Genomic DNA, 24,686 nt, shown 5'->3' on the forward strand with positions numbered 1-24,686 from the left:
GTTTGCCTCTGAAGCCTTTTTCTCAATATTGACAATTTTTCTTTCAGAGTTTCCACAAAAACCAAAGCTATATAATTTGGCCCTTGTATTTTTCACATACCTTTTGTTGGTTTCCCTTATTTGACTACTGTTACGGGCTTGTACAGAAAACACAGGTGAGCAGGAAAGGGAGGCACGGCGTCCCCGCCCCGCATTCAGAAACCCGCAGTCAGCAGCTCATGGAGCAGTCGGTTGCCATGTTCAGGGCTGAGGACCGAGCAGGGAAGTGCAGGTCTTATCCTTTGCTCAGGCAGCCAAAAACACCCTGGCTTGCATATTCTGGAGCCCCCAGAGGGAAACCCCTTAATCCTCTGTAGCGGTGGTGGCACAAGCTCCGACTCCCTTAGGAGCTGTGAAGGTGACAGATGAGGCAAAGTGGCAGGTGTGAAAAATGCATCTTGTGGCCGGGCACGGTGGCTCACGCCTGTAATCCCAACACTTTGTGAGGCTGAGGTGGGTGGATCATGAGGTCAGAAGATGGAAACCTTCCTGGCCAACATAGTGAAACCCCATCTCTACTAAAATACAAAAAAATTAGCCTGGCGTGGTGGCATGCACCTGTAGTCCCAGCTACTTGGGAGGCTGAGGCAGGGGAATTGCTTGAACCCGGGAGGCGGAGGTTGCAGTGAGCCAAGATCACGCCACTGCACGCTAGCCTGGCGACAGAGACAGACTCCATCTCAAAAAAAAAAAAAATGCATCTCCACTAAGAGCCCTGCCCTTTCTGGTGTTTAAAATGGCACCTTCAGCCCTTCATTTCCTTCAAGTAACAGCACAACACAATGCAGGTGAACCTTGTGCAGCCTAAGCAGTCTGCGGGATTCAGGCAGAGACGCTAGCCACCCCTGTCCAGGGAGGAGGGCTGCCACCTGGGAGCCCCGGCCCGGCCCAGCAGGCAGGACAGCAGAGGCAGCATCTTGGGGTGAGAGGGAAACAGGCCACACTCACCACGTTGAGCATTCTCATGACTGAGCACAGGCGCCTCAGTGGCAGTTCTGGGAGAAGCCTCGCCTACCCACACCCCTGCCCGGCCTCACTGTGATCTGACACACAGGGCCACCTGGCCAGCCGATCGCCTGCGAGGGAGGGAAGTCACTTCACCTGGGACCCCTCCCTCTGCAAGGTGGCTCCTGTGGGTGGCTGGGGGTGCTGCAAGCCAAGGGCGGGAAAGCAGAGTGCCCAGGGAGCCAAGCGAGGTGGTTGGGAGGGTTTGGTCAGCTGAGGCCAAGCATGGACCATCTCCAAGCTGGAGGGGACACTGGCAGAGGCTCCCTGTCTTGGGCCACCAGCCCACAGTTCTACCCAGAGAATCTTTCCTGAGTTCACCAGCTTCTTCCTCTAATAATGCAGAGTCCTCAGACAGAGGGAACCTCACACAGACGGTGTGGGCAGTGCTGCTCACTGCGATTCTTTTCATGGGATCCCTTTACTCCACCTGACAGAACCATGGGGAGGCCTAGAGACGCCTCTTTCCTGCTGTCTGGGCTCCTCTGAGGGGGGAAAATCTGGATGCTGTCAGAGGAGCTTGAGTTCTGAGACAATGGTCTTTTACTTTATTATTGCTTTTCCAAAGGGAATGAATTTTTTTTTTTTTTTTTTGAGACAGTCTCTGTAGCCCAAGCTGGAGTACAATGGTGTGATCTCAGCTCACTGCAACCTTTGCCTCCCGTGCTCAAGCGATTCTCATGCATCAGCCTCCTGAGTAGCTGGGACTACAGGCACCCACCACCACACCCGGCTAATTTTTTTTTGTATTTTTTTGTTTTTGTTTTTGTTTTTTTGAGACGGAGACTCACTATGTCGCCCAGGCTGGAGTGCAATGGCACAATCTCGGCTCACTGCAACGTCTGCCACCCAGGTTCAAGCAATTCTCCTGCCTCAGCCTCCTGAGTAGTGGGGACTACAGGTGCCTGCCACCGCACCCGGCTAATTTTTTGTGTGTTTTTAGTAGAGACGGGGTTTCGCCGTCTTGGTCAGGCTGGTCTTGAACTCCTGACCTCATGATCCACCCGCCTCGGCCTCCCAAAGTGCTGGGATTATAGGTGTGAGCCACCACTTCGGGCCAGGAATGAACTTCTTTTGAGCAAATATCTAAACACAATGGATTCATTTTCAACAAGACAATTTTTTAAATAAGCCCTCTCCACCTCGCCTTCTTAAAAGAAGCTGAATTCTTAAGCAGTAGAGATCTCAAGCTGCAGAATAAACATTTAAAATCAGCAAACATTTAAAGTCAGTTCAGGATGACATGTAAAGATCTCTGGCCTCTGGGTTTATTTGATGACAAAGTGAGGTGGTGAAAAGGCCCTCTGTGTAGCTGGCAAAGTGAGTTTTGAGGCATCCCAGGACAAGGCTGTTGCTGGACTGTGCTTGCCCGTGGGGGATCACACTTGCTGGTGCCTTGAAGGCTCCTGGAGTCTGGCGGAACCAGGCTCAGAGTTCAGCTCCTGCTTCACTAACCCTGGGCCACTTCCATCGCTCCTATTAGAGCCAGTTTTCTTGTGTACAAAATGGGCCAAGGGACCCTTTCCCGGGAGTGTGAGGAATCAGGGCATCGGCATGAAAAAGGGATCACCCCAGGGCCTGGCACCAAACGGGCTCCTCGGGCAAGCATTTGTCCCTCTCTTGTGGGTGAATCCTTTATTTTTATGGGTGAGTCCCCTCAGGAGGATGGCTCTCAGGAGAGCATTAATGGGATGATGAAGAAAAGGAATAGAAAAGAGACCACAGTTAAACAAAACCACTAGAGACAAGGACGCTAGCAAATCAGTTCCCTGCATGATGGGGGACTGGGGAAACCCATAGAATGTGGTTACATAAGCAGGCAGTGGAGCTCTGCTCTTGGATTAACTGTCACCCTCTTAAATATTTTTATCCTTCATTATATTGCAAAAACAATAGGCCAGCCGCAGTGGCTCACGACTGTAACCCCAGCACTTTGTGAGGCCGTGGCGGGTGGATCACTTGAGGGCAGAAGTTCAAGACCAGCCTGGACAAAATGGTGAAACCCCGTCTCTACTAAAAATACAAAAAAATTAGCCAGATATGGTGGTGCACACCTATAACCCCAGCTACTCCGGAGTCTGAGGCAGGAGAATCGCTTGAACCCAGGAGGCAGAGGTTGCAGTGAGCCGAGATCATGCCATTGCACTCCAGCCTGGGCAACGAGAGCGAAACTCTGTCTCAAAAAAAAAAAAAAAAAAAAAAAAGCATGACTAATATTATGAAAAAAAAAAAAGTCACCTACATCCCATCATCCTGCCACCACCCTTCTGAAACATTTTCATTTCCCTTATTTTACTGGATCTTTGAAACATGTGGAGCTGGCCGGCCACTGCAGGCACCAAAGCCCAGAATGAGAAAAAGTTTCGGGGCCAACTCATCCGGGGCCAGGGCAGGCCTCAGGCTTCCTGACCTTATCTGGAGTCTTCCGATTCAGCAGCGGCCAGGCCCGTCCACAGCTGTGGTCTCCATAAAAGGGGACTGTGGGTAGGCCCGGGAGGAAGTTCCAGGAAGGAGCACTGCAAGAGGTGATTAGGAGCTTGGAAAGGAAGCCTAGGAAGAGAGGGTGAGGGCTCATTCCGCCTGTTTTTATAAAGGAAACACGAGAATTCAATATGATCTTAAGTGAAGGGTTTCAGACTCAGTGAGGATGACCATCTGCTCTCCGTGTGGCTAGAACAAAATCTGCTTACACAGCGAAAGGGATTTGGGCCAGAGTAAGATGGAGAATTTCCTTGCTTTTCCCAAGACTTGCCATTTAGAGGTTAAACTTGACCCTAATTAGAGACTGCAATGAGTGGTAGGGAGTGGGGCAAGGAGGTCAAAAGAGGGACTTAAAGGGCTCCAGGCAGAAAGCACGGACGAGGAAGCTGTGGGCATCTCTGTTTGGCAGCAACAACAGCGGCACCTGGTGGGGTCGAGTTTAATTGCAACTATCTCTGGCCTATCAGACTATCTCTGGCCCTTTCAATTGCAGCAGTGAAGTCACCTCACTGAGTGTTAATTATACCATAATTCAGAGTTGCAAGAGATGCTCAGAAGTGCCAGGAATGGTCTGTGTTTCTTTGGTGGTCACAGGGAACTATGAGCGCCTGCTGAAGGAGAACCTCGGTCCCTAAGCAGAAATCCCCTTGCCTGGGAGGCCCGACCAAGCCCGCTTGCCTGAGGGCTCCTGTTCAGCAATCATCATCCACCAGTGCCTATCACCTGGCACACGCCAGCCTGGCCGCTGCTGGAATGAAGACAGAGAGGCCTCCAGCGCTCATGGGCAGAGGGGAGACAGGCACGCAGCTGCAGCACAACGCTTGCTGCCGAGGCTGTGTTCACTGGAGCTGGGAGGTCAGGAGGAATTGTCAGAGCAGAGGCGGCAATGCGGCCGAGACTCCACGTGCGAAGGGCACCCAGCGCGGTTTCCGCCTGGGGAACGGTGACTTCTGGATGCCTGCAGAATCTCTGAGAAGAGACGTCTGCCAGGCAGCTTGAAATAAAGGTTTGGAGTTCAAGAGGGAGTTCTGCGATGGAGAAATGCTTCGGGAAAGAGCTTCAGGAGGCAGCCGTCCGGGAGGCAGGTGGGAGTGGCAGTTTACGGAGCAGGGCGGGTTATGAGCCCGGTCGGAAGGCGGGCAGAACACGCTCCACTCTCCTAGCCCCAGGCCTGGACGCCCACCCCAGGTGGGCCGCCAGATCCCGGAGAGGGGCAGAGCTGACTGTGCCTACACTGCACGGGAATGCTGAGCCCCGTCCTTAACCTTCCTTCCACGTGACTGGACCCCATTTGGAATCCACTTTTGCTTCCTACCCCCTTTAATCCACTCCGCCAGAGGAAAGGAGTGTATTCGGTAACTACGTTGGGGAAGAAGGAACTGGGCGTATTGGAGTCAGCCCCCCTTGGGAGGCGCCCCCGTCTCCTCCCCGCCACCCAACCTCGGCAGGAGGGGAGGCCTGCCCAGCCCGACATTGCTGGTGACTCACCCTAAGCCACAGCCTCACCGGGCCTTTCTCAGTGGGAAAAGCGACATTCATGGAGGTCCATCCAATGGCACCCTGTCCTAATTTACAATTCGTTTTGTTTTTTAAGAGACGGGGTTCTCATTATGTTGCCCAGGCTGGTCTAGAATCCCTAGGCTTAAGGGCTCCTCTGGCTCCGAAAGTTTTAGGATTCCCGGCGTGAACCACCGCGCGGCCACGATTTGTTCAAAGCTGGGCAAGGCCGGTGGCGCTAGTATCCGACCACCCTTACCTGAGAGGCCGCTGGGGCGCAGAGGAGCCCACGATTAAGGGCGCGCGGGATGTGAAAACGCCCCTCGCGCTAACACACACGCCTGCACCCAGAACCGGGTTGTGGGTTACAGGGGAGGCAGCACCTGAGCGCCAGCACTGGCGTGGTGGGCAAGGGAAAAGGGGGCTTTGCTTCTCAAGGGTAGCCGAGGAAGCGGCATGCGGAAGGCCGGGCTTGGAGTGGGGACCCCGAGCGTTTACCGAGAACGCTCAGGGGGCCGCGCCGCTCCGGCCCCTTCTGAGCTCCCTTCCCAGCCCCTGCGCTAGAAGCTGAGGCTCAGAAAGGTAACAGCGAGCCTCCGAGGACAGGCACAGGAAGCCAGACGAAACCCCAGGACAGCACCGTCCTCCTCTGTCCCTTGAGCAGACCCTCGGCACAGGACGACGGTCAGCTATGCACAGTGACATCCTCCCGGTGACTTGCGGGAAAATCGGTATGTAAAATAGGATGCGTTCCCTTAACATTTGGCTCATGCCCGTAATCCCAGCACTTTGGGAGGCCGAGGCGGGCGGATCACCCGAGGTCAGGAGTTCGAGACCAGCCTGGCCAACATGGTGAAACCCCCAACCTCTACTAAAAATACGAAAAATTACCTGGGCGTGGTGGCAGGCACCTGTAATCCCAGCTACTCAGGAGGCTGAGGCAGGAGAATTGCTTGAACCCAGGAGGCAGAAGTTGCAGGGACCGAAATCGTGCAGCCTGGGCGACAGACTGAGACTGAGACTCCGTCTCAAAAAACAAAAAAAAAGAAAAGAAAAGAAAAGAAAAACCCCATGCTTGTTAGTCTCTTACCACAAGAAACACTCGTCCTCCTGCGTCACCCTCCATCGGGGTAGCCTCGCTAAGGGCGGCGAGCGGAAGCCAGGGCGTCTCGCCTAGGCTGGAACCGTGCTCCACGTGGGATGCCCGCCCGCCCGTGCAGCCGCTGGGCCTCTGCCTCCTCCAAACTGTAACAGTCCTAAGAGCTTTTTCCTGATTACAGAAATAATGCAAAACTTGCTTTAGAAAACTGGAAAAGTATACAGTAAATAAGGATATTTATAATTCCACCTTCCTGAAATAATGAATATTAACATTTTGGAGCATTTTCTTCTATATTTGCATTCACATTTTTAAAAATAAAATATTAATACAAACCTAGAGGCATATCCCTTTCATCCACTTCAGGCCATCAATACAAATAACTTCTGCCCAAGGAACAAAGAGGCCTCAGGGTTCCTCTGCTGCCACTTCCTCTCTGTCCCTTACGTGCAGGTGGAACAGTCCTGCCTCTGACACAGAGCCAGGGTCCTGGGCAGCTCATTCATCCCCCACACCCCAGAGGGATGCCTGCAGCCACGGTCAGCCCATGGGGCTCCCTCCACACTCGCGCTACAGGGAAGGGCTTTCCAGTAAGACACAAGGTGAATTGGACTCATACTAAGTTACAGTTCACCCCTTCTCACCCCTTTTCCATTTGTTTTACTTTATCTCTGGTAATGGTGGTTCAACTCACAAAGATAACGTCAGAGAAATAAAACTGTCATGTGGTTGGTATCATAGATGTTTTCTGACATACATGCCATCTAGTTCCTACCCAGTTACCCCTAATTTGGGTAAAGGATATTGTCTAGTTAAGATCATCTTTGGGGGGGATACCTTGCACTGACATTTTTCAAAAAGCAAATGTGTCTAGTTGTAAGACAACTCATCTGGAAATGCAGCAAGGAATCTGAACGGGCAAAGGAGAACTGTAAATAACCAGTCAACACAGTTCCATCTCACTGGCCATGGAGGGAAAGCAAAATAAAACAATCGTTCCCACCCATAAAACGTAAAAACTTCAAAATTAGGTAACAGTCAAAATATTACTGAGGATGGGCGGGGCACTGTGGCTCACGCCTGTAATCCCAGCACTTTGGGAGACTGAGGCGGGAGGATCATGAGGTTGGGAGTTCGAGAGCAGCCTGGCCAACATGGTGAAACCCCACATCTACTAAAAATAGAAAAATTAGCCTGGCGTGGTGGCACGCATCTATAATCCCAGTTACTCAGGAGGCTGAGGCAGAATTGCTTGAACCTGGGAGGCGGAGGTTGCAGTGAGCCAAGATCACCCCATTGCACTCCAGCCTGGGTGACTGGAGCAACACTCGTCTCGAAAAATAAATAAAAATTAAAATTAAAAAAAAAAACAAACCTGAGGATGTGGGGAAATGGACACTCAAACACCACTGGTATAAACAGAAATTGGTACAAAATTTTTGGAGGGCAAGTCTGTACTACTTAGCAAATGCATATGCCCTACGGCTCAGCAATTTCAATTCTAGAAATCTATCTTACAGAACTACACTGTCCAATATCCAATATAGTAGCCACTGGCCACGTTATTTAAATTTAATTAAAATTAAATTAAGCCTGGGCTACATGGTGAAACCCAACCTCTACAAAAAAAAAATACAAAAATTAGCCAAGTGTGCTGGCATGAGCCTGTAGTCCCAGCTACTCAGGAGGCTGAGATGGGAGGATCACCTGAGCCTGGGGAGGTTGAGGCTGCAGTGAGTCATGATCACAGCACTGCATTCCAGCCTAGGCAACACAGCAAGACTGTCTCAAAAACTTAATTTAAATTAAAATCTTAGTTCTTCAGTTCCCCTAGTTGCATTTCAAGTGCTCCACAGTCCTATGTGGCTAGTGCCTGCCACACAGGAGAGTGCAGAGACAGATCACCTTCATCACCCAGAAAGCTCTGCTGGGCAGTGCTGGCACAGGAACAGTCACAGAAATAGACAAGGGGCCAGGAACGGTGGCACACACCCGTAATCCCAGCACTTTGGGAGGCCAAGGCAGGCAGATTCCTTGAGGTCAGGAGTCCAAGACCAGCCTGGCCAACATGGTGAAACCCCATCTCTACTAAAAAAATTAGCCAGGCATCATGGCAGACGCCTGTAGTCCCAGCTACTCAGGAGGCTGAGGCAGGATAATTGCCTAAACCCAGGAGGCAGAGGTTGCAGAGGGCCAAGATTGTGCCACTGTACTCCAGCCTGGGAGACAGAGCGAGCCTCAATGTCGAAAAAGAGAAAGAAAAAAAAAAAAGACAAGGACATTCAACGCAGCACTGTTTATAAAGCAAAAAACTGAATATAAGCAAAAAAGGGGAATAGTTAAATAATGTCACATTTATACTAAAGCATGCAAATAACAAAAATATGAAGCAGATGTGAACAAATAGTATACTGCAAAACAAGATATCCTTTTTTTTTTTTTTAGATGGGAGTCTCACTCTTGTCACCCAGGCTGGAGTGCAATGGCGCAATCTCGGCTCCCTGCCACCTCCGCCTCCTGGGTTCAAGCGATTCTCATGCCTCAGCCTCCTGAGTAGCTGGGATTACAGGCACCCACCACCATGCCCAGCTAATTTTTGTATTTTTAGTAGAGATGGGGTTTCACCATGTGGCCAGGCTTGTCTCGAACTTCTGACCTCAGGTGATCCACCCGCCTCAGCCTCCCAAAGTGCTGGAATTACAGGAGTGAGCCACTGCGCCTGGCCAAGGTATCCATTTTAACGTTTTGTATATATAAATAGATATTTACATAATACTGAAACATATCTTCAAGGACATATCAAACTGTCAGTGGCAGAAGAAACAGGAATTAGAAGAATGAGAATTTTCACTTTTATTTACTTCTAAATTGAACTTGTTTAGAAACAAATTCAAACAGCAAACTGCATTGCTGTAATTTTTAAAAAGAGATATGCAGGGAAGACCCACTCAGGAGCCCCTCTCTGCAGGAGAGAGCTTTTCTTTCCTTTCTCTTGCCTATTAAACCTTCACTCTTAAACTCACTTCTTGTGTGTCCATGTCCTCGATTTCCTTGGCATGGGACAACGAACCTTGGGTATTTACCCCAGACAACAACGCCACTTCATTTTGGGGCCCCGTCCAGGATTGGAAAGTACATTTATCGGAAAGAATGTTGAAGATGGAACATCCAGATGGTGCTACAGATGGAGCCACGCATGGACACACCTTTCTTCCAAGGACCCTTAAATCAACCCCAGGAGGAGCCTTAACTGCTGTTCCCCACATGACACCCCTCTTCAGCAGGAAGTAGCCAGAAAGAGTCATCATCCAACACCCCCTAACAGCAGTGAGTTACCACTCCTTATAGGGGAAATGATACCGGAGCTAGAAAGAAGTTATTTAGGCAGATAGTGAGGGTAAGAGAGTCGTTGGTAAGGTTTCTTTTCAATAAAAAGCAGCCCCCAAATCATTTCTAACAAAAAGCAGCCTGAAGAAAATCAAGCTGCAAGCATAGATAAGCAAGCTGGAAGCTTGCACAGGTGCATGCCAGCAGCTGTGCCAACAGGAAAAGGCTATCTGGGGGGCCAGGCATGTTCAACATGGAGGCTCCCTCTTCCTTTTTGTCACATGTGCAGTAAAAAGGCAGGCAACATGGCACCAGCCAGGTAGAGACCCCATCAGCATAATAAAAGATTAGGGTGGGATGGCCAGCTTCTTTGTGCAAACAGCACACCTGGTCCTATCAATCTCTCAGACCCAATGTAAATCAGACACCACCTCCTCAAGCTAGCCTATAAAACCCTGTGCGTTTCATCACAAAACTGAAGACCCACTCAGGAACCCCCTCTCTCTCTGCAAGAGACAGCTTTTCTCTTCTCTCTCACCTATTAAACCTCTGCTCTTAAACTCAAAAAAAAAAAAAAGATTTTCAAAAGGAGTTCTACTTTTAGGAAGATGATTTACCAGTGAGCCCTGAGGATTTTATAGTCTGCTCATTTCTTCTCTAAACTGGTACTTCATTCCTTGGTTATCATTTTTCTATACTAGTAATCAAAAATCATGTTTCTGAAGCCCAGGAGGAGCCCCAGAAGTGTCCACCCAGCTCTGGCCTCCTCCCACCGTCTCTCCTCCCCATGCTTCCCCAAATGCACTCGTCCCTCAACCGTCTTTTCACCCGTTCACATCCACACTTTCTCAGCAGCTGCACACAACTCCCGGGGTGAAGCAACCCTGTCACACCACAAGCACAACAGATGTGCCACTCCCCAGCACAACCATGTTCACTGCTTCCTTCCTCAGCCTGCCCTGTGAGAGCAAGAGAAGAGCAGGGGTCAGAGAAGTGAAAGGGACAGACGGCAGCCCTGATACTTTAGACACAAATCTCGCCTGTGAAAGTGCTTCTTAAAACAAATCACATCAAAGGTAAGAAAACCATCACCAGCAAGTCAGATGAGCAGTTATGTTCCAAATGTGATGGGTTTATTTTATTTTACTCTGATGCAAAACCAAAGATTCCACTATAGCACAGAGACCAGTATATTACAAGGTCATGAAAAAATGGTGTGGGACATGCAGGACGTGATGTACAAACTGGTGGGTCAGATCGTCTCCTCTAACATGACACTACACTGTCGCTGAGGAACACATTTAATAACACTTCAGAACTGAACTGAAACGTGGCACAAACATGACAACTTCCAGGCATGCCTTCAAGCGTCTCCCTCAGGAGGGATTCGCAACCCCTAGACTTCAGTGTGGGGAGGATTACAATTCTTTGGAAGAATAAAAAGTTCACACTTTTGAAATTTCACAGAAGAATTTTAAGGCCAAAACATAATGGGTTCATTTCTCTTCACTTCCATGGACAAATCTGATGCTTTCCTCAAACCACATTAAGCTTCCAGTTCAAATCCCAAGCCAACCTTGTGACCTCCTGCACTGAAGTTCTTCCCATCGATTAAAGCTGATAAAGTCAATTTGACTCCTAGGAAGAAGAAAACACCACAATCACTTGAAACAAGTATTACAATTAGATCTGAACTTTCTAGAAACAACAGATGGAATCAATGGTGTGGATTGTAGCTGGGTATACGAGCTATAAGCAAACAGCTATTACTCAATCGGTTATTTATAACTATCTGATGTGTAACGAGGAAAGCATGATCATGGCAAACTTTCTCTGAAGTTCAGGGTTAAGGGCAATGAGTGATCAACCAAACTCAAAGGCCAAAGTGACCACATTATAGTTAGAAATACATACTTTTTTAATGCAAAAGTATTTGATCTGTATTGTTTTCTGTCTGAACAACCAAATGTTACAAAATGGTCCGAATCAACTTACAGTGACTACAGGTTGTTCTGCAGGTTATTTTCATTGTTTTCTCTATCACCTTCCACCTCAACCCCTCCGTTACTAATTCCTTTACTTACCTGGTCGAAGGGTCTGAGTATAACCCAGTCCAATCAAGCTGGCATTATTTACTTTAGCCTAAGATTAAGAGATAGAATAATAACAGAAAACAGTGAATTACAGATCAGTCCAATTAACCATCACTTTGTGCATTAGGTTTCCAATGCTAAAAGCACCCTAGGGCCAATCTAGAATTACTGATTTTTTTTTTTTTTTTTTTTGAGATGAAGTTTTGTTCTTGTCACCCATGCTGGAGTGCGATGGCACGATCTTGGCTCACTGCAACCTCCGCTTCCCACGTCCAAGCCATTCTCCTGCCTCAGCCTCCCAAGTAGCTGGGATTACAGGCATGCGCCCCCATGCCCGGCTAATTTTGTATTTTTAGTAGAGACGGGGTTTCACCATGTTGTCCAGGCTGGTCTCAAACTCCTGACCTCAGGTGATCCCCTGCCTCAGCCTCCCAAAGTGCTGGGATTACAGGCGTGACCCACCGTGCCCAGCCGGAATTACTGATTAAGAAGTCAGTAGGACTTGTAGGGGTAGGACGTACCCTGAGAATGCATGCTTCAAGGCCTCAAGCAAAATTTTTAAACACTACACAACCACAACCAAACACCCTGAATTCTCTGAGATACCAGCTGACAATCTCTCACAGTGGTTACGGCATGAACTTGGGTGACAGAAAAACAGACCTAGGTTCAATTGTGGCACTGCCAGTTACTATGTGACCTTAGGCAAGTTAGCTGACCTTTCTAAGGCTCAGTTTTCTCATCTGTAAAACAGGGATGAGGATAACACTAATCGCCACATGGAGTGGTTGTGAGCGTTAAATGACATAATATACATAAAGCCCTTAGCACAGTACATGAAATTTAACAGCTCAGTGTTATTTTTAATGAGTTACTATAGCAACAGAAATAGTCATCTAATCCCATGAATTTCCAAATAAGAAAATTCTGAGGCCAAAGTGATAAAATGACAAGGTCAGACAACAGATACACAGGAAGAGCTAGGACTAGAAGAACCCCTATTTCCTGACGTCAAGCATAATTTTTTTTTTTTTTTTTTTTTTTGAGATAGGCTCTCGCTCTGTCACCCAGGCTGGAGTGCAATGGTGTGATCTTGGCTCACTGCAACCTCTGCATCTGCAGGGTTCAAGCAATTCTCCTGCCTCAGCCTCCCTAGTAGCTGGGACTACAGGCGTCACCTACCACGCCCACCTAATTTTTGTATTTTTAGTGAAGACAGGGTTTCACCTTGTTGGCTAGGCTGGTCTTGAACTCCTGACCTCAGGTGATTCATGCACCTTGGCCTCCCAAAGTGCTGGGAATACAGGCGTGAGCCTGGCCACATTATATTCCTTTCACTACACAATGAGCTGGCTTATTAAAATTAATAAAGAACAAGCAAACTACACTCATATCACAACATTCTCTGAAAACTTAGACACAAACATAAGAGCAGATCCAATCTGGCAGCACATTCTTACAGAGAGAGAAGTTCTACAATCCAGCATGTACTTAGCAGCAATGCCAAAACGGGTGTTGTTACTCCCAGCTGTCCAAGCAAGGTTTATGGATGTTTCAATCTTCTCATTCACCTTCTGGTAGATAGAACCTCCAAATTCAGTGCCATCGTTCCTGTTTTCATAGATAAGAAAACGTCATAAATATCTAGTTTGTACCATTGTTATTATGGTATGAAAACAAATTCTAAGACTATCTAAACAAGGATCCCATTTTGTAACTATAGATTTCAGCAAATTTCTAGCATAAATGACTACTAAACAAAACACAGAACTAAATCCAGCTATGCCAGTAATGACTGCTTAATTAAAACGTTAACACTTGATCCATTTACTTGGCTCCTCCACATGATGTGAGTTTCTTAAGACAATTCAATTAAGCACAAAGGCAGACACCTCGGGTAAGTATAATCTATAGGTCTCTGAGAAGTTCATAGAACTTAGAAACTTCAAAGTAGAGTTCAATAAAGATTCTGCAAAAAAATAAAAAGGTAGAGGTATAGGAATAAAACCAATTCTGGATTTCCTTTAAAACACAATCCTACAGTTAGAAAGCACCCTCCTACAATACCTAGGGTGCACTGCTCCAGAAAACCACCTTAGTTATTGCTTCCAAGCATGCCAGAGGTGAGTCCTTGGGTTTTCACATGGTTTTCCTGATAATACTGTTTCATCAATTTCAGTAACTGTCTATACCACTGCTTGCCTTTGTTTTAGCCATCATAAGTAAATTAGAGCATCTAGCAGAGAGGAATCTGCAACAGTTTAAAAACACATAGTTTGCCCTTTGCTTTTTCTTCCTGGTATAGTAGCAGTGTCCAGTAGGCTCAACATAAAATACTACGTAAAAGTTCCGATTCATCCCACCAACATGGTGCAGCCTACATAACTGAATCCCAGGACTCTTTCAGAGCACCTGTTACTTCTGAATGCATTAGCGGTACCTGGGTTCCAACCGAGAATACCAATACCTGAAACCTCCACAGAATTACCGGGATGTCCCAGGATGCTCAGATCAATTTGGTGGTGGTTGTTGGTGACCCAAACAGACCTGCTTCCAGATACTGTCAAGATGAGAGGGCAGCAGAGGAAGCAGTAACATCTCCAAAGGGTCATCTTACCATGAGGTAAGCCATGCTCTGGGCTCCCTCCATCCCAGTGGTTCTTCTACAGAGGCTGGAGCTTCCTCAAGTTTGGGGTGCAGGCTGAGGGGCCAGTGACCACCAGCAGCACAGCCTGCACACCACGTGCACCAGCCTCCTGGCAAGGTTTTGCTATGAGGATAGCACCACAAGGATGGATATTCACCAAGGCATGCTAAATCTAAGTACCATCACTTCTCAGCATGCTAATGGCTACAATATTTTGGGCAACTGCACTGATATTAAGGAATAAATTATAAACACTCACACATGTGTGTGCAGCTGGAAGTCCGCAGCCTTGTAACCCAGGGCGAAATTATTCTGTGACAGTTTGGATTTGGCTGTGTCAAAACTCATCTGATAGCCAGCAAGCCACCCTTCGAAGGCCAACACAGCCCAGCCATAGATGGTTGGTCCAGAAAAATCTATATCAACATTACTGCCAACACTAAAACAATCCCGTTTATAGGAGGCCTTCAATTTCCCACTCTTCTTTCTGCAACAAACAAACAAACAAAAGCAAATGATGAAAACAACATGAGTTCTTACTACTGTCTAGGAATTTTTAGAGTAAGATCCTCTCTCTCATCTCCCAATGTAAATATTATTTTGGTACATGCCACATATATAGTAAAAACATTTCAAATGACCTAGTTCTACAAATATAATTTTGTTAGGATTAGACATGTATAGACTACTATCATCTATTACTCATTATAAGTTCAAATGATAGGATACTTCATGATTTATTTCATAAAAGCATGAACAAAAGTATAAGAATGAATAAGAAGCTGGGTGCGGTGGCTCACACCTGTAATCCCAGCACTTTGGGAGGCCAAAGTGGGCAGATGACGAGGTCAGGAGATTGAGACCATCCTGGCCAACATGGTGAAACCCCGTTTCTACTAAAAATACAAAAATTAGCTGGGCGTGGTGGCACACGCCTGTAGTCCCAGCTACTTGGGAGGCTGAGGCAGGAGAATCACTTGAACCTGGGAGGCAGAGGTTGCAGTGAGCCAAGATCATGCCACTGTACTCCAGCCTGGCGACAGAGCGAGACTCGTCTCAAAAGAAAAAAAAAAGAATGAATAAGATATTTCAGTGCCAAATTAATAATCTGAAGGTGTATGTATACAGATGTACAAGAAGCCAAATCTCTTTAAATGTTTCCAAATGCCAAATGCCACAAAGAATTAACCCCCAATATACATTATTAACATATCATGGAGAGAAGCATGCTTTTTTGAAGGACAATACTGAAAAAACGAAATTAGTTCTTAATAACCCTATTCCAATCAAGCCTCTTGTAGGAATATTTGTCCTGGCCGGGCACAGTGGCTCATGCCTGTAATCCCAGCATTCTGGGAGGCCAAGCCAGGAGGAACACGAGGTCAAGACAGAGACCATCCTGGCCAACATGGTAAAACTCCGTCTCTACTAAAAATACAAAAATTAGCTGGGCGTGGTGGTGCATGCCTGTAGTCCCAGCTATTTGGGAGGCTGAGGCAGGAAAATTGCTTGAACCCAGGAGGCAGAGTTTGCAGTGAGCTGAGATAGTGCCACTATACTCCAGCCGGGGTGACAGAGCAAGACTCCATCTCAAAAAAAAAAAAAAAAAAAAAAAAAAGAATATTTGTCCTAAAGATAACTGAAGTGTGTGGCAAAAAGAACACACCTGTTGTTACGGCTGAGACAAATGTCACTTTGCATTCATCTAGCAACCTCCGTCCTTCAGATAGCATGGACCCACATTAGGCAGATAGGAAATGACACAATCCCCCTTTTTTTCACGAGGAAATTGAGGTCAAGAAGTTGGGGGATTTACAGAGGCTAAGAAATCAAGTAGGCAGCAGAACTAATCATTATAGCATCTGAGAGCCAGAACACCTTCTTAAGAAATTAACTTTTCAGCACCATAAGAGAGGGTGAGGGGAAAAAAAAAAGGAATTAACTTTTTTTTTTTTTTTGAGACAGAGTCTCGCTCTGTTGCCCAGGCTGGAGTGCATCTCGGCTCACTGCAAGCTCCGCCTCCTGGGTTCATGCCATTCTCCTGCCTCAGCCTCCTGAGTAGCTGGGACTACAGGCGCCCACCACCATGCCTGGCTAATTTTTTGTATTTTTTAGTAGAGATGGGGTTTCACCGTGTTAGCCAGGATGGTCTCCATCTCCGGACCTCATGATCCGCCCATCTCGGCCTCCCAAAGTGCTGGGATTACAGGCGTGAGCCACCACGCCCAGCCAAAAGGAATTAACTTTCTCAGCAGAATACCATGTCCATCAATCTTCAGAATTGCTTAAGATTCATCTATGGTCTCAAGACTCTTCTAGCTCCTAAATTTTTTCTACCATGTGTCTCTCTGAAATACATTTATACATTTTTGCTCATCTATTCAGTTTTCAAATTGTTCATCCTGCCTTGGTGGGGAGGGATCTTCCTTTATCTGTATTACCTATACAAGGTCTCCAATATTACTTATAGCAACCTTCTGAGTTCTTCCTGCCTCTGAACTTTGCACTGTATCTCCTTATTCTAAAGCTCTCTACCCTTTCAGGCTCCAAAAATGTTTCAGGAAATGGGATTTGAATAATTACCCTGTGTTCGGTACAAATATGGTATCAAGAGTCAGTTTCAACCCTTCAGCCAACTGAAAAATAAAGATTTAAAATAAATAATTAGTAATTTTCAATCATTTATCCAACTCCAAGAAACCAATTCTATAGTTTCCTGAGTTCTTTAACAAAAAAAAAGAAGTCATTCAAGAAAGCAAAATATTAAATTATGTAATAAGTAAGCTCTCCATCCTCCTGTCCCCTCACCCCAGCCTTCATCATGGTTCTCCCACCAAAAAATGGGGCAAATCCTATTTTAGCAAGTTACATAAAATACAGTTCAAAACCAAACAGAATTCCCATACAACAAAATCATCTTGATACTCTCTTGAAAGAGCGGTAATGAGATAACCTGACAGTTAACAAGCAAGCTAAGTCATTTTACTCAGCTTTGCATGTACATTATCTATACATGGTATCTCTATCAAAAACAGTGCCCTGTACATAGTGGGCACTTGACAAATATCTAATAGATTTTCTCCTTGAAAACATGAGAACATTTTAGAAAAATTTTTCTGTCAAGCCAATTTTTCAACAATTACAAAACTAAACCAAATTTCCGCAAATAGTTTGTTCTACCCAGGAGAAGCTCAGCTGTGTAACAGAGAACCAGTCAGAACAAAGATGTAATATAGTAATTAGAGTACTCACAAACAAAGCCTTATTTTCTAGAAACATAAGACATCAAAAAAGGCCACATGCAGAGAAAAAATATGGCTACTAGATAGGTTGTAAGATCTCTTTTGATTATATTTGGGGTATGTTCATCATTCAATCTACAGGATAAATTGAACCTATGAATAACTTCTAATGCGTTCTCTTACCTTATTCTCCCAAGAGATTTCTGTCCCTAGAGTATTGTCTGTGTTCCATTTCTGGGTGAAGGTAAGTCCATAGTTACAGACCTTATATTTGGTTTCTAGGTTGCCTGATGCTTTCCCTGTATCAGTGTAAGCATGACCAGAAGTAGAAAATTCCTGGTAAGCAAGAAAAAATAATTACTTTAAAATTAGCTCATCAAATAGAAAATATTCACTTTGGAAAGCAGTGTTCAATGCATCAAAAACAATACCATTTACTGCTTGCCACAGCCCTACTCTAGAGCAACTTCTTTCCTCCTTTCCCCTTGCTTTTCCAGTCCCTAAATATTTTAACCAGTTCTGCCAGGCGCAGTGGCTCATGCCTGTAATCCCAGCATGTTACGAGGCCAAGGCGAGTGGATCCCTTGAGTCCAGGAGCTCAAGACCAGCCTGCGCAACATGGCGAAACCCCATCTCTACAAAAAATACAAAAAATTAGCCAGGCATGATGGCACGCGACTGTAGTCCCAGCCTGAGCCCAGGAGGCAGAGGTTGCAGTGAGCCGAGATCATGCCACTTCACCCTAGCCTGGGCAACGGAGTGAGACAGCTCAATACCAGTTTCAGATCTTTCCATTACTCTACTTCTCTTATTGATATCTCTTGTTCCATATACTCTCTTACTAAATGGTAATCCTAAATTCTCTCCTTTAAAAAAGAAGTATCTTTACTGAAAACAAATGCCTTTACTAAAAAGACCAAAAATATTGTATCTTAAACATTTTACTTTCATGACCTAAAAAAAGATTATCAGTTCTCTGCTATATGTTTCAAACTATCAGTTAATTTCAAGGTCCTTAAAAATCCCAAAATACTGCCCTCCTCCTTTTTAATAGGGTCAACACTTTACTACTTCCTTTTAAAAATATGGTTTTTTTTATTGTGGTAAATACATGTAACATACATTTTACCATTTTAATAATGTTTTAAGTGTACAGTGAAGTGGCATTAAGTACAGTCACACTGCTGCGAAAACTTTAATGCTTTTGTGTGCAAAACTGCAAAACTTCTGCTTAGACAATTTCAATATTTGAAAGTACTACCCATTTTTCAAAATAAAGTAGAATGCTATAATTTATCCTTCTTTCCCCCTTTCTATCCTGTCTGCCTTTAAGAGTGCTTTCTATCAAACAGTTACTATGAATGAGACTCTGTTTCAAAAAAATAAAATAAAATAAAATACATCCTTTGCCCTAGTTCAGTGCCCTTTAAGTCATATGACAATAAGCAATTAGAAATAGACCTCCTTCTGGGGAAAGCAGACAGCACCTGTCACTGACAATCTATGAACTGTCAAGAAAAAACATTCTGATTGGTCCTGTTTTAGGGAGCATTTCTGAAATCCTGCCAACAGTAATGAGATGCTGCCAACCCTGACCAGTCTTTTTCACTGCCTGCAACATGAATCCTCTCCTTAACAAATGCCTTGCCCCCTAACTCTAGTTCTACAGGCAGATGAGACAACTGGGAAGCTATGTTCTGTTTATCAACACCACACAGAATGGTTTCAAAGAGAGTATCATGCTGCACATTTAGGGGAAGGCCTTAGTAAAAAAAAATGATAACATGTTAATCATGTTTAACTGTTCACATAATTATTTTAATGTGACAATCATTTTTCTTTTAGTAGATCCAACTATCTAGTGTTTTATTTTTTACATTTACTTTTCACAAACTTGACAAGTATAACAAATGCAAATCTTAATTTTGGTGTTAGAAAAACCTTATGCACAAAATTAAGGTAGTCTACATTTCTCCCTTGTCAGCATCAATTCTTAGTTTGAAGGTCTGTCACGAATCTAAAATGCCACAGGTACAAATCTCAGAAAAAAAAGGCTAGAATTGTTCTAAGTTGAGTTCCAGGCTCACGATTCACAGTTCAGTTTGTGTCTAATTTCATAATTTGGTCAAACAAGTGCAAAACACATTTATAACATGCATATAACATGCATACAGCTCTACATTAAATGCTTAGTAAGCAACAAAACAAACAAAAATGTTACTGTTAAGTAGATGGCATATGAGAAAAATATCAAGACACAATCTAAGAAATTTGGAACAATGATTGAAATTTATCCTAAATCAATACCAGAAACCAAAAGCAGCCATAAAAACAAGCATACGAATAAGCTTTTTTTTCTTACCATCTGAATGAATATTACCACACAACAGCAGCATGAAAGGGAGATAAAATTTTAGTTGATAATTTTTGCAACACAAACCTAATGAGCAAATTCTAGAACCTACACAAAATGAGAATGATTCTTCTATTTTAACAGAACTATATATACAGTGTGCCCATCTTAGTAAGGGAGGTGCATATATATTTATTTACTTTAGAGAAACCCAGGGAAAGAATGATGGTCACAAACCATGATTATACACAGTATCATTAGAATTCCACATGCCTTTGTCCTTCTAATTATACATTCAGAAATAAAATTTGCATGGGTTTGAATGCATAAATACCAAAAACGATGCAGCCAATGAGGAGAAATCAGAGTAAAGTAAATTAAAACTTAACCTACTTGCTGAGATTAAATAAAAACAATTTTTTTTTGAGACGGAGTCTTGCACTGTTGCCCAGGCTGGATGGAGTGCAGTGGCACGATCTCTGCTCACTGCAACCTCTGCCTCCTGGGTTCATGCCATTCTCCTGCCTCAGCCTCCCAAGTAGCCAGGACTACAGGCACCCGCCATCAGGTCTGGCTAATTTTTTTGTATTTTTAGTAGAGACGGGGTTTCACCATATTAGCCAGGATGGTCTCGATCTCCTGACCTCGTGATCCGCCCGCCTCGGCCTCCCAAAGTGCTGGGATCACAGGCGTGAGCCACCGCACCTGGCCTTTTTTTTTTTTTTTTTTTTTAAGACAAAGTCTCACTCTGTCACCCAGGCTGGAGTGCAATGGCTTGGTCTCGGCTCACTGAAACCTCCACCTCCCAGGTTCAAGAGATTCTCCCGCCTCAGCCTCCCGAGTAGCTGGGACTATGCGCGTGCCACCACACCCAGCTAATTTTTTGTATATTTTTAGTAGAGACGGGGTTTCACTATGTTGACCAGGCTGGTCTCGAACTCCTGACCTCGTGACCCGCCCACCTCGGCCTCCCAAAGTGCTGGGATTACAGGTGTGAGCCGCTGCGCCCAGCCAAAAGCTATTGTTAATAATACTTTGAAAATATGCCAACATAGCCTTTACTATAGTCTTTACTTCCAATAAAAAAAACTTTATAAACATCAGTTAAAAACTGTAGAATAATGTACATGCATACATGCAGAAATACATTTTATTTACATATTTTGTTTCAACTAATCATGAAGGGGCAGAGTAAAGTTAATTTGTTTTTGTAAAAGGGTAATAAAATTTCCATGAACCCATTATCATGGAAGTAAGGTTTTGTGGTGCCCATATACATATTCATGAAAGTATAAACATATGACATGGGTCAAAAAATATATATTCTACATCTTCTGAGTGAAAGCTGTAGTATACTCTGAGAAACACAAAAGGTCTCTTCAAAAATTCAACTTGGTTGTTTATTTTAATTGGCTAAGAATGCTGTTTAGAATCTGAGAGGACAAAGCTGTGGGGAAGACAGCATGGTGCTGGTTCAAGTAACTAGACTGTCATGATTTTAAACAGATTCCTTTAAGTTAATTATGTTACATTCATTAAAAATATATTAGATACTCACCACTCCACTACAAGACTTGGTTTTCAGGTCTATCTTGACCATGCCAAAGCCTATACACACACACAAAAACACAGTAATGTACAAAATGTGACATTCACTAGTTTTTGCAACTCAGAAATTATGAAATAGCCTATAGTACCTTCCATATGAAAAATGCATAGTATTTTCATTGGGTGAGAGTTCCTCAAGAAACTGAATTATAACCAAATAAATGCAGTGTAATTTTCAAGCACTCAAAATGAATACAGATATACTTTTAAAATGTAAGTTAAAGAAAAAAATAAATGAAAGGAATATGCACTATTCCAAGAATCAAAATTGCTGAAAATAGTGTGCTGCTGTATATATCGTTTAAAATATAGTTAACATTACTAGTTAATAAGAAAAAATCAAATACGTACAGCACATAAATTTAAGTTAAATTTTAAAACCTAAAAAATATTTATTTAGGATCAGAATATACATTACTCCAAAGAAGTCAAAAGTTATGTTGTCACTTTCATAAAAACAATGCCACTGTTTGGAGGGAGGAAAAGTTCTACCCCCTAATTTAATTGTCCTCAGGGCCAGACAAAGAGACATAAATGTTATATATATTATTCTACATTCCAGATAACATTAAATATGGACATGTATATGCATCTGTATATGTATATAATTGCTTTTAATGCTTGTAAGGGGTTCTGCCTCTAAAGAATGAGGTCTAATAGCCTGTTAATAGTTATCCCCTTAAATCTTGTGAAGTGGAATAATGCTGACTTACCCTTATTTTACTAACACAGTATTTACACACAGTAGGCATTCAACACTAACCTTTACCCCAAATTGGAAAGTTACAATAGCATACTTACCATATCCTTTGTTGAAGACATCCTTAGCAGCCTTTCCTAGGTCACAGTACGTTGGTGTGTTACACATATCTTATAAAGAAAAACAGGGCAAAGGAATAAAAATAACCATTTAGTATTTATTCACCCACAGTTCTTCTGCTGTTTAATCCTGTGAGAAGGGGTATACAGTTTTCTCTTCCTGTGTATCATTAATGCTTTAATGCAATCAAAGGTATGAGACAGCAGTCTGCTCCTTAAAAAACAGACCTTTCCAGAATACTGAGAATAAAACAGTTTTCCTGTGAGATTCAGAGGTCATCTTTCTGATTGCATTTCAAAGAAAAGTAAGTTCTTACAGGATGAAAAAGATGCTATGTTAAACTGGACTTCTTTTAAAAATATATGCAAAATTTACCTTAGAAAAATCTCTCTCAGGCTCTTATGAAACCAAAGACCTGTATAAGACAACAATGGAAATTTTTAAAGAAACTGTTGAAAGATGCAATCAAAATCCTCAGGGTTAACATTTTTCTCCTCTAAAATTCAGTTCTTAAAATAAGAATTTACCATACGAATTGAAGTGTATTCATCTAGAATATATCTTCTCTCAAAGCTCTTCTTAAAGTGCTATAATTTTACCCATTAACCAGAAATATGATAGATTCTACCTGCAGCAACCTGCTTACCAAAAGTTAGTGTAAACTCTGAAGTTAAAGCCTTCAAAAACCTCAGGTGCCTTGATTTTTCATCTTGCCTACTAAAAATCTGCCCAGCTTTGCTACTGGTAATATGACCCTCATATCAAATTCTCAGAGCTATCAACACTGATGATTATCTCATTCCTTTGCCCTCTTTGTATCATGGGAAATCTTTCTGCAGCAGGTTCTTCTGTATTCCTCTCGCAGACTCAAAAGCTATGTCTAACCAATTACAGAGCCACCTCTAGCAGTGCCGTTAGCCCATATGTCAGAAAAATCCAGAGTACCAGCTAGCCCTTGCAATTGCTACGCCTGAATGATCTACACATTTAAGCTCATATTTATTTATATATAGCCCAGTTCTTAATCCAGACTTCTGCTAAGCTTCTGCCTACCCCATCATACCAAACATATACATATGATGCACTTAAATGGGAATGCATTTAAGTTTTGTTCCTTAACATAAACCTGTCAAATATGACAGACACTATGATATAAAGAGACTAGTATAAAAAACTAAAAAGAAAAAAATTAGAGGAAACGGTGGTATAAATGTACTGACTCATTCCATAGTAAAACTTTGCTCTAAGCTACCAGGTTTCATAATTCACTTACAGAACGATTATTTTACAATTCAATCCCTTGTACTAAAGTGATCAATTCTAGGCTTTTTATATTATCCCAATTGCAATTTGATATTACTCTTTATGATTACAACTGATGTTGATATTTGTTGAAATTTTGCCAGAAGTCTGTAATTTGGGAAGTAAGTATAGAAATGCAGGCAGTATATATTGAAATAGAAATGTTAAAGCTTTACAGTCTGGTTTTTCATACTGCCGAGAAAAGATACACTGAAATGTTTAGAAGCACCATATATACGTCTAGGGACTATTTACAATATTTCAGCATTTTGTTTTGTTATTTTTCAAAACCAGTACCAGATACTATGCAAAAGTCACGTAGCTGGTTTAGTATACTAACTGACCTCAATTCTGCCTAGTTCAAGCTGACTTTTTCAGGCCTATGACTCTGATGGGAAATGCGCTGCTAGTATGATCAAGCAAAAATCGAGAACAACAGAAACTTCATGTTCCTCGAGAGTAAAGCTACAACCACACGTCTCCACCAGCTCTACAGAATGCACCTGCCCATAGATGTGCACACTGCACAGGGGCTGCAGGAGACGCAGACGGGGAAAGGCGTTAGCTGGGTGCTACTGCTTTACAAAGCCACTAACTTGACAGCCAGTACAGAGCCCTTTTCGTTCCTCGCTTCTCCGTTTTGAATTGCACGCAGGGCACCCTCCCTCGGCCGTAAGGAGGGGGCAGGGGCGGGCGGGAGACGGGTGTGGGGTTCGAGGATCCAACTTCCCTAGAACCGATCTCCTTTCTAGCTGACCCCTGGGAGGAAAGTGCGGTCCACACGCCAGCGGGATAGGTCGCTGCCCGCGCCCGGAGGCCACTTGCCCCGCCGTGCTGCGGCTCCATCGCCTGAGGTGGCCCGGGCGGGTCCCGGCGGGAGCGAGCGGCCCCGGCCCCCCGCGCCCCGGTAGCCTGCTCCCTGCCCACAGAGCCTCCGTTAGGCCCGCCTCCCGCCTGGCGCTCTGCTCGGCCGCGGCCCACCGCTCTCCGGGACTGGAGCCCGCGCGGCCTCAGCTCTCCTCACCTCCACCCCGAGGGCCTGTCTCTGCTCCGCCAGGGCAACGCTGAAGGTCTTCAAACCAACGCCGTCCGCGCCTGCGCAGCCTCGCACCCCCAGCCGCGCCTGCGCGCCGCCCCTCCCCGAGAGCGCCTGTGCGTCGGTGTGTCGCGCCA

General features: G+C 44.5%; 1 protein-coding gene across 1 annotated transcript; it reads right to left on the reverse strand.

Annotated features, from left to right (window-relative positions):
• Window positions 1–10,559: 10,559 nt before the first annotated feature.
• Window positions 10,560–24,666, reverse strand: VDAC3 (voltage dependent anion channel 3). Its single transcript, XM_004046959.4, has 10 exons — window positions 24,538–24,666; window positions 22,587–22,626; window positions 22,193–22,261; window positions 21,342–21,391; window positions 17,614–17,766; window positions 16,772–16,824; window positions 14,448–14,675; window positions 13,002–13,152; window positions 11,533–11,590; window positions 10,560–11,086 (listed from the first exon to the last, which is right to left on the reverse strand). The coding sequence occupies exons 3-10, from the start codon at window positions 22,257–22,259 to the stop codon at window positions 10,995–10,997; spliced, it is 852 nt and encodes a 283-aa protein (XP_004047007.1). The 5' UTR covers window positions 22,260–22,261; window positions 22,587–22,626; window positions 24,538–24,666; the 3' UTR covers window positions 10,560–10,994.
• Window positions 24,667–24,686: the final 20 nt, after the last annotated feature.

This window comes from Gorilla gorilla, chromosome 7 (genome assembly GCF_029281585.2).
Source record: "Gorilla gorilla gorilla isolate KB3781 chromosome 7, NHGRI_mGorGor1-v2.1_pri, whole genome shotgun sequence".
Lineage (NCBI taxonomy): Eukaryota > Metazoa > Chordata > Mammalia > Primates > Hominidae > Gorilla > Gorilla gorilla.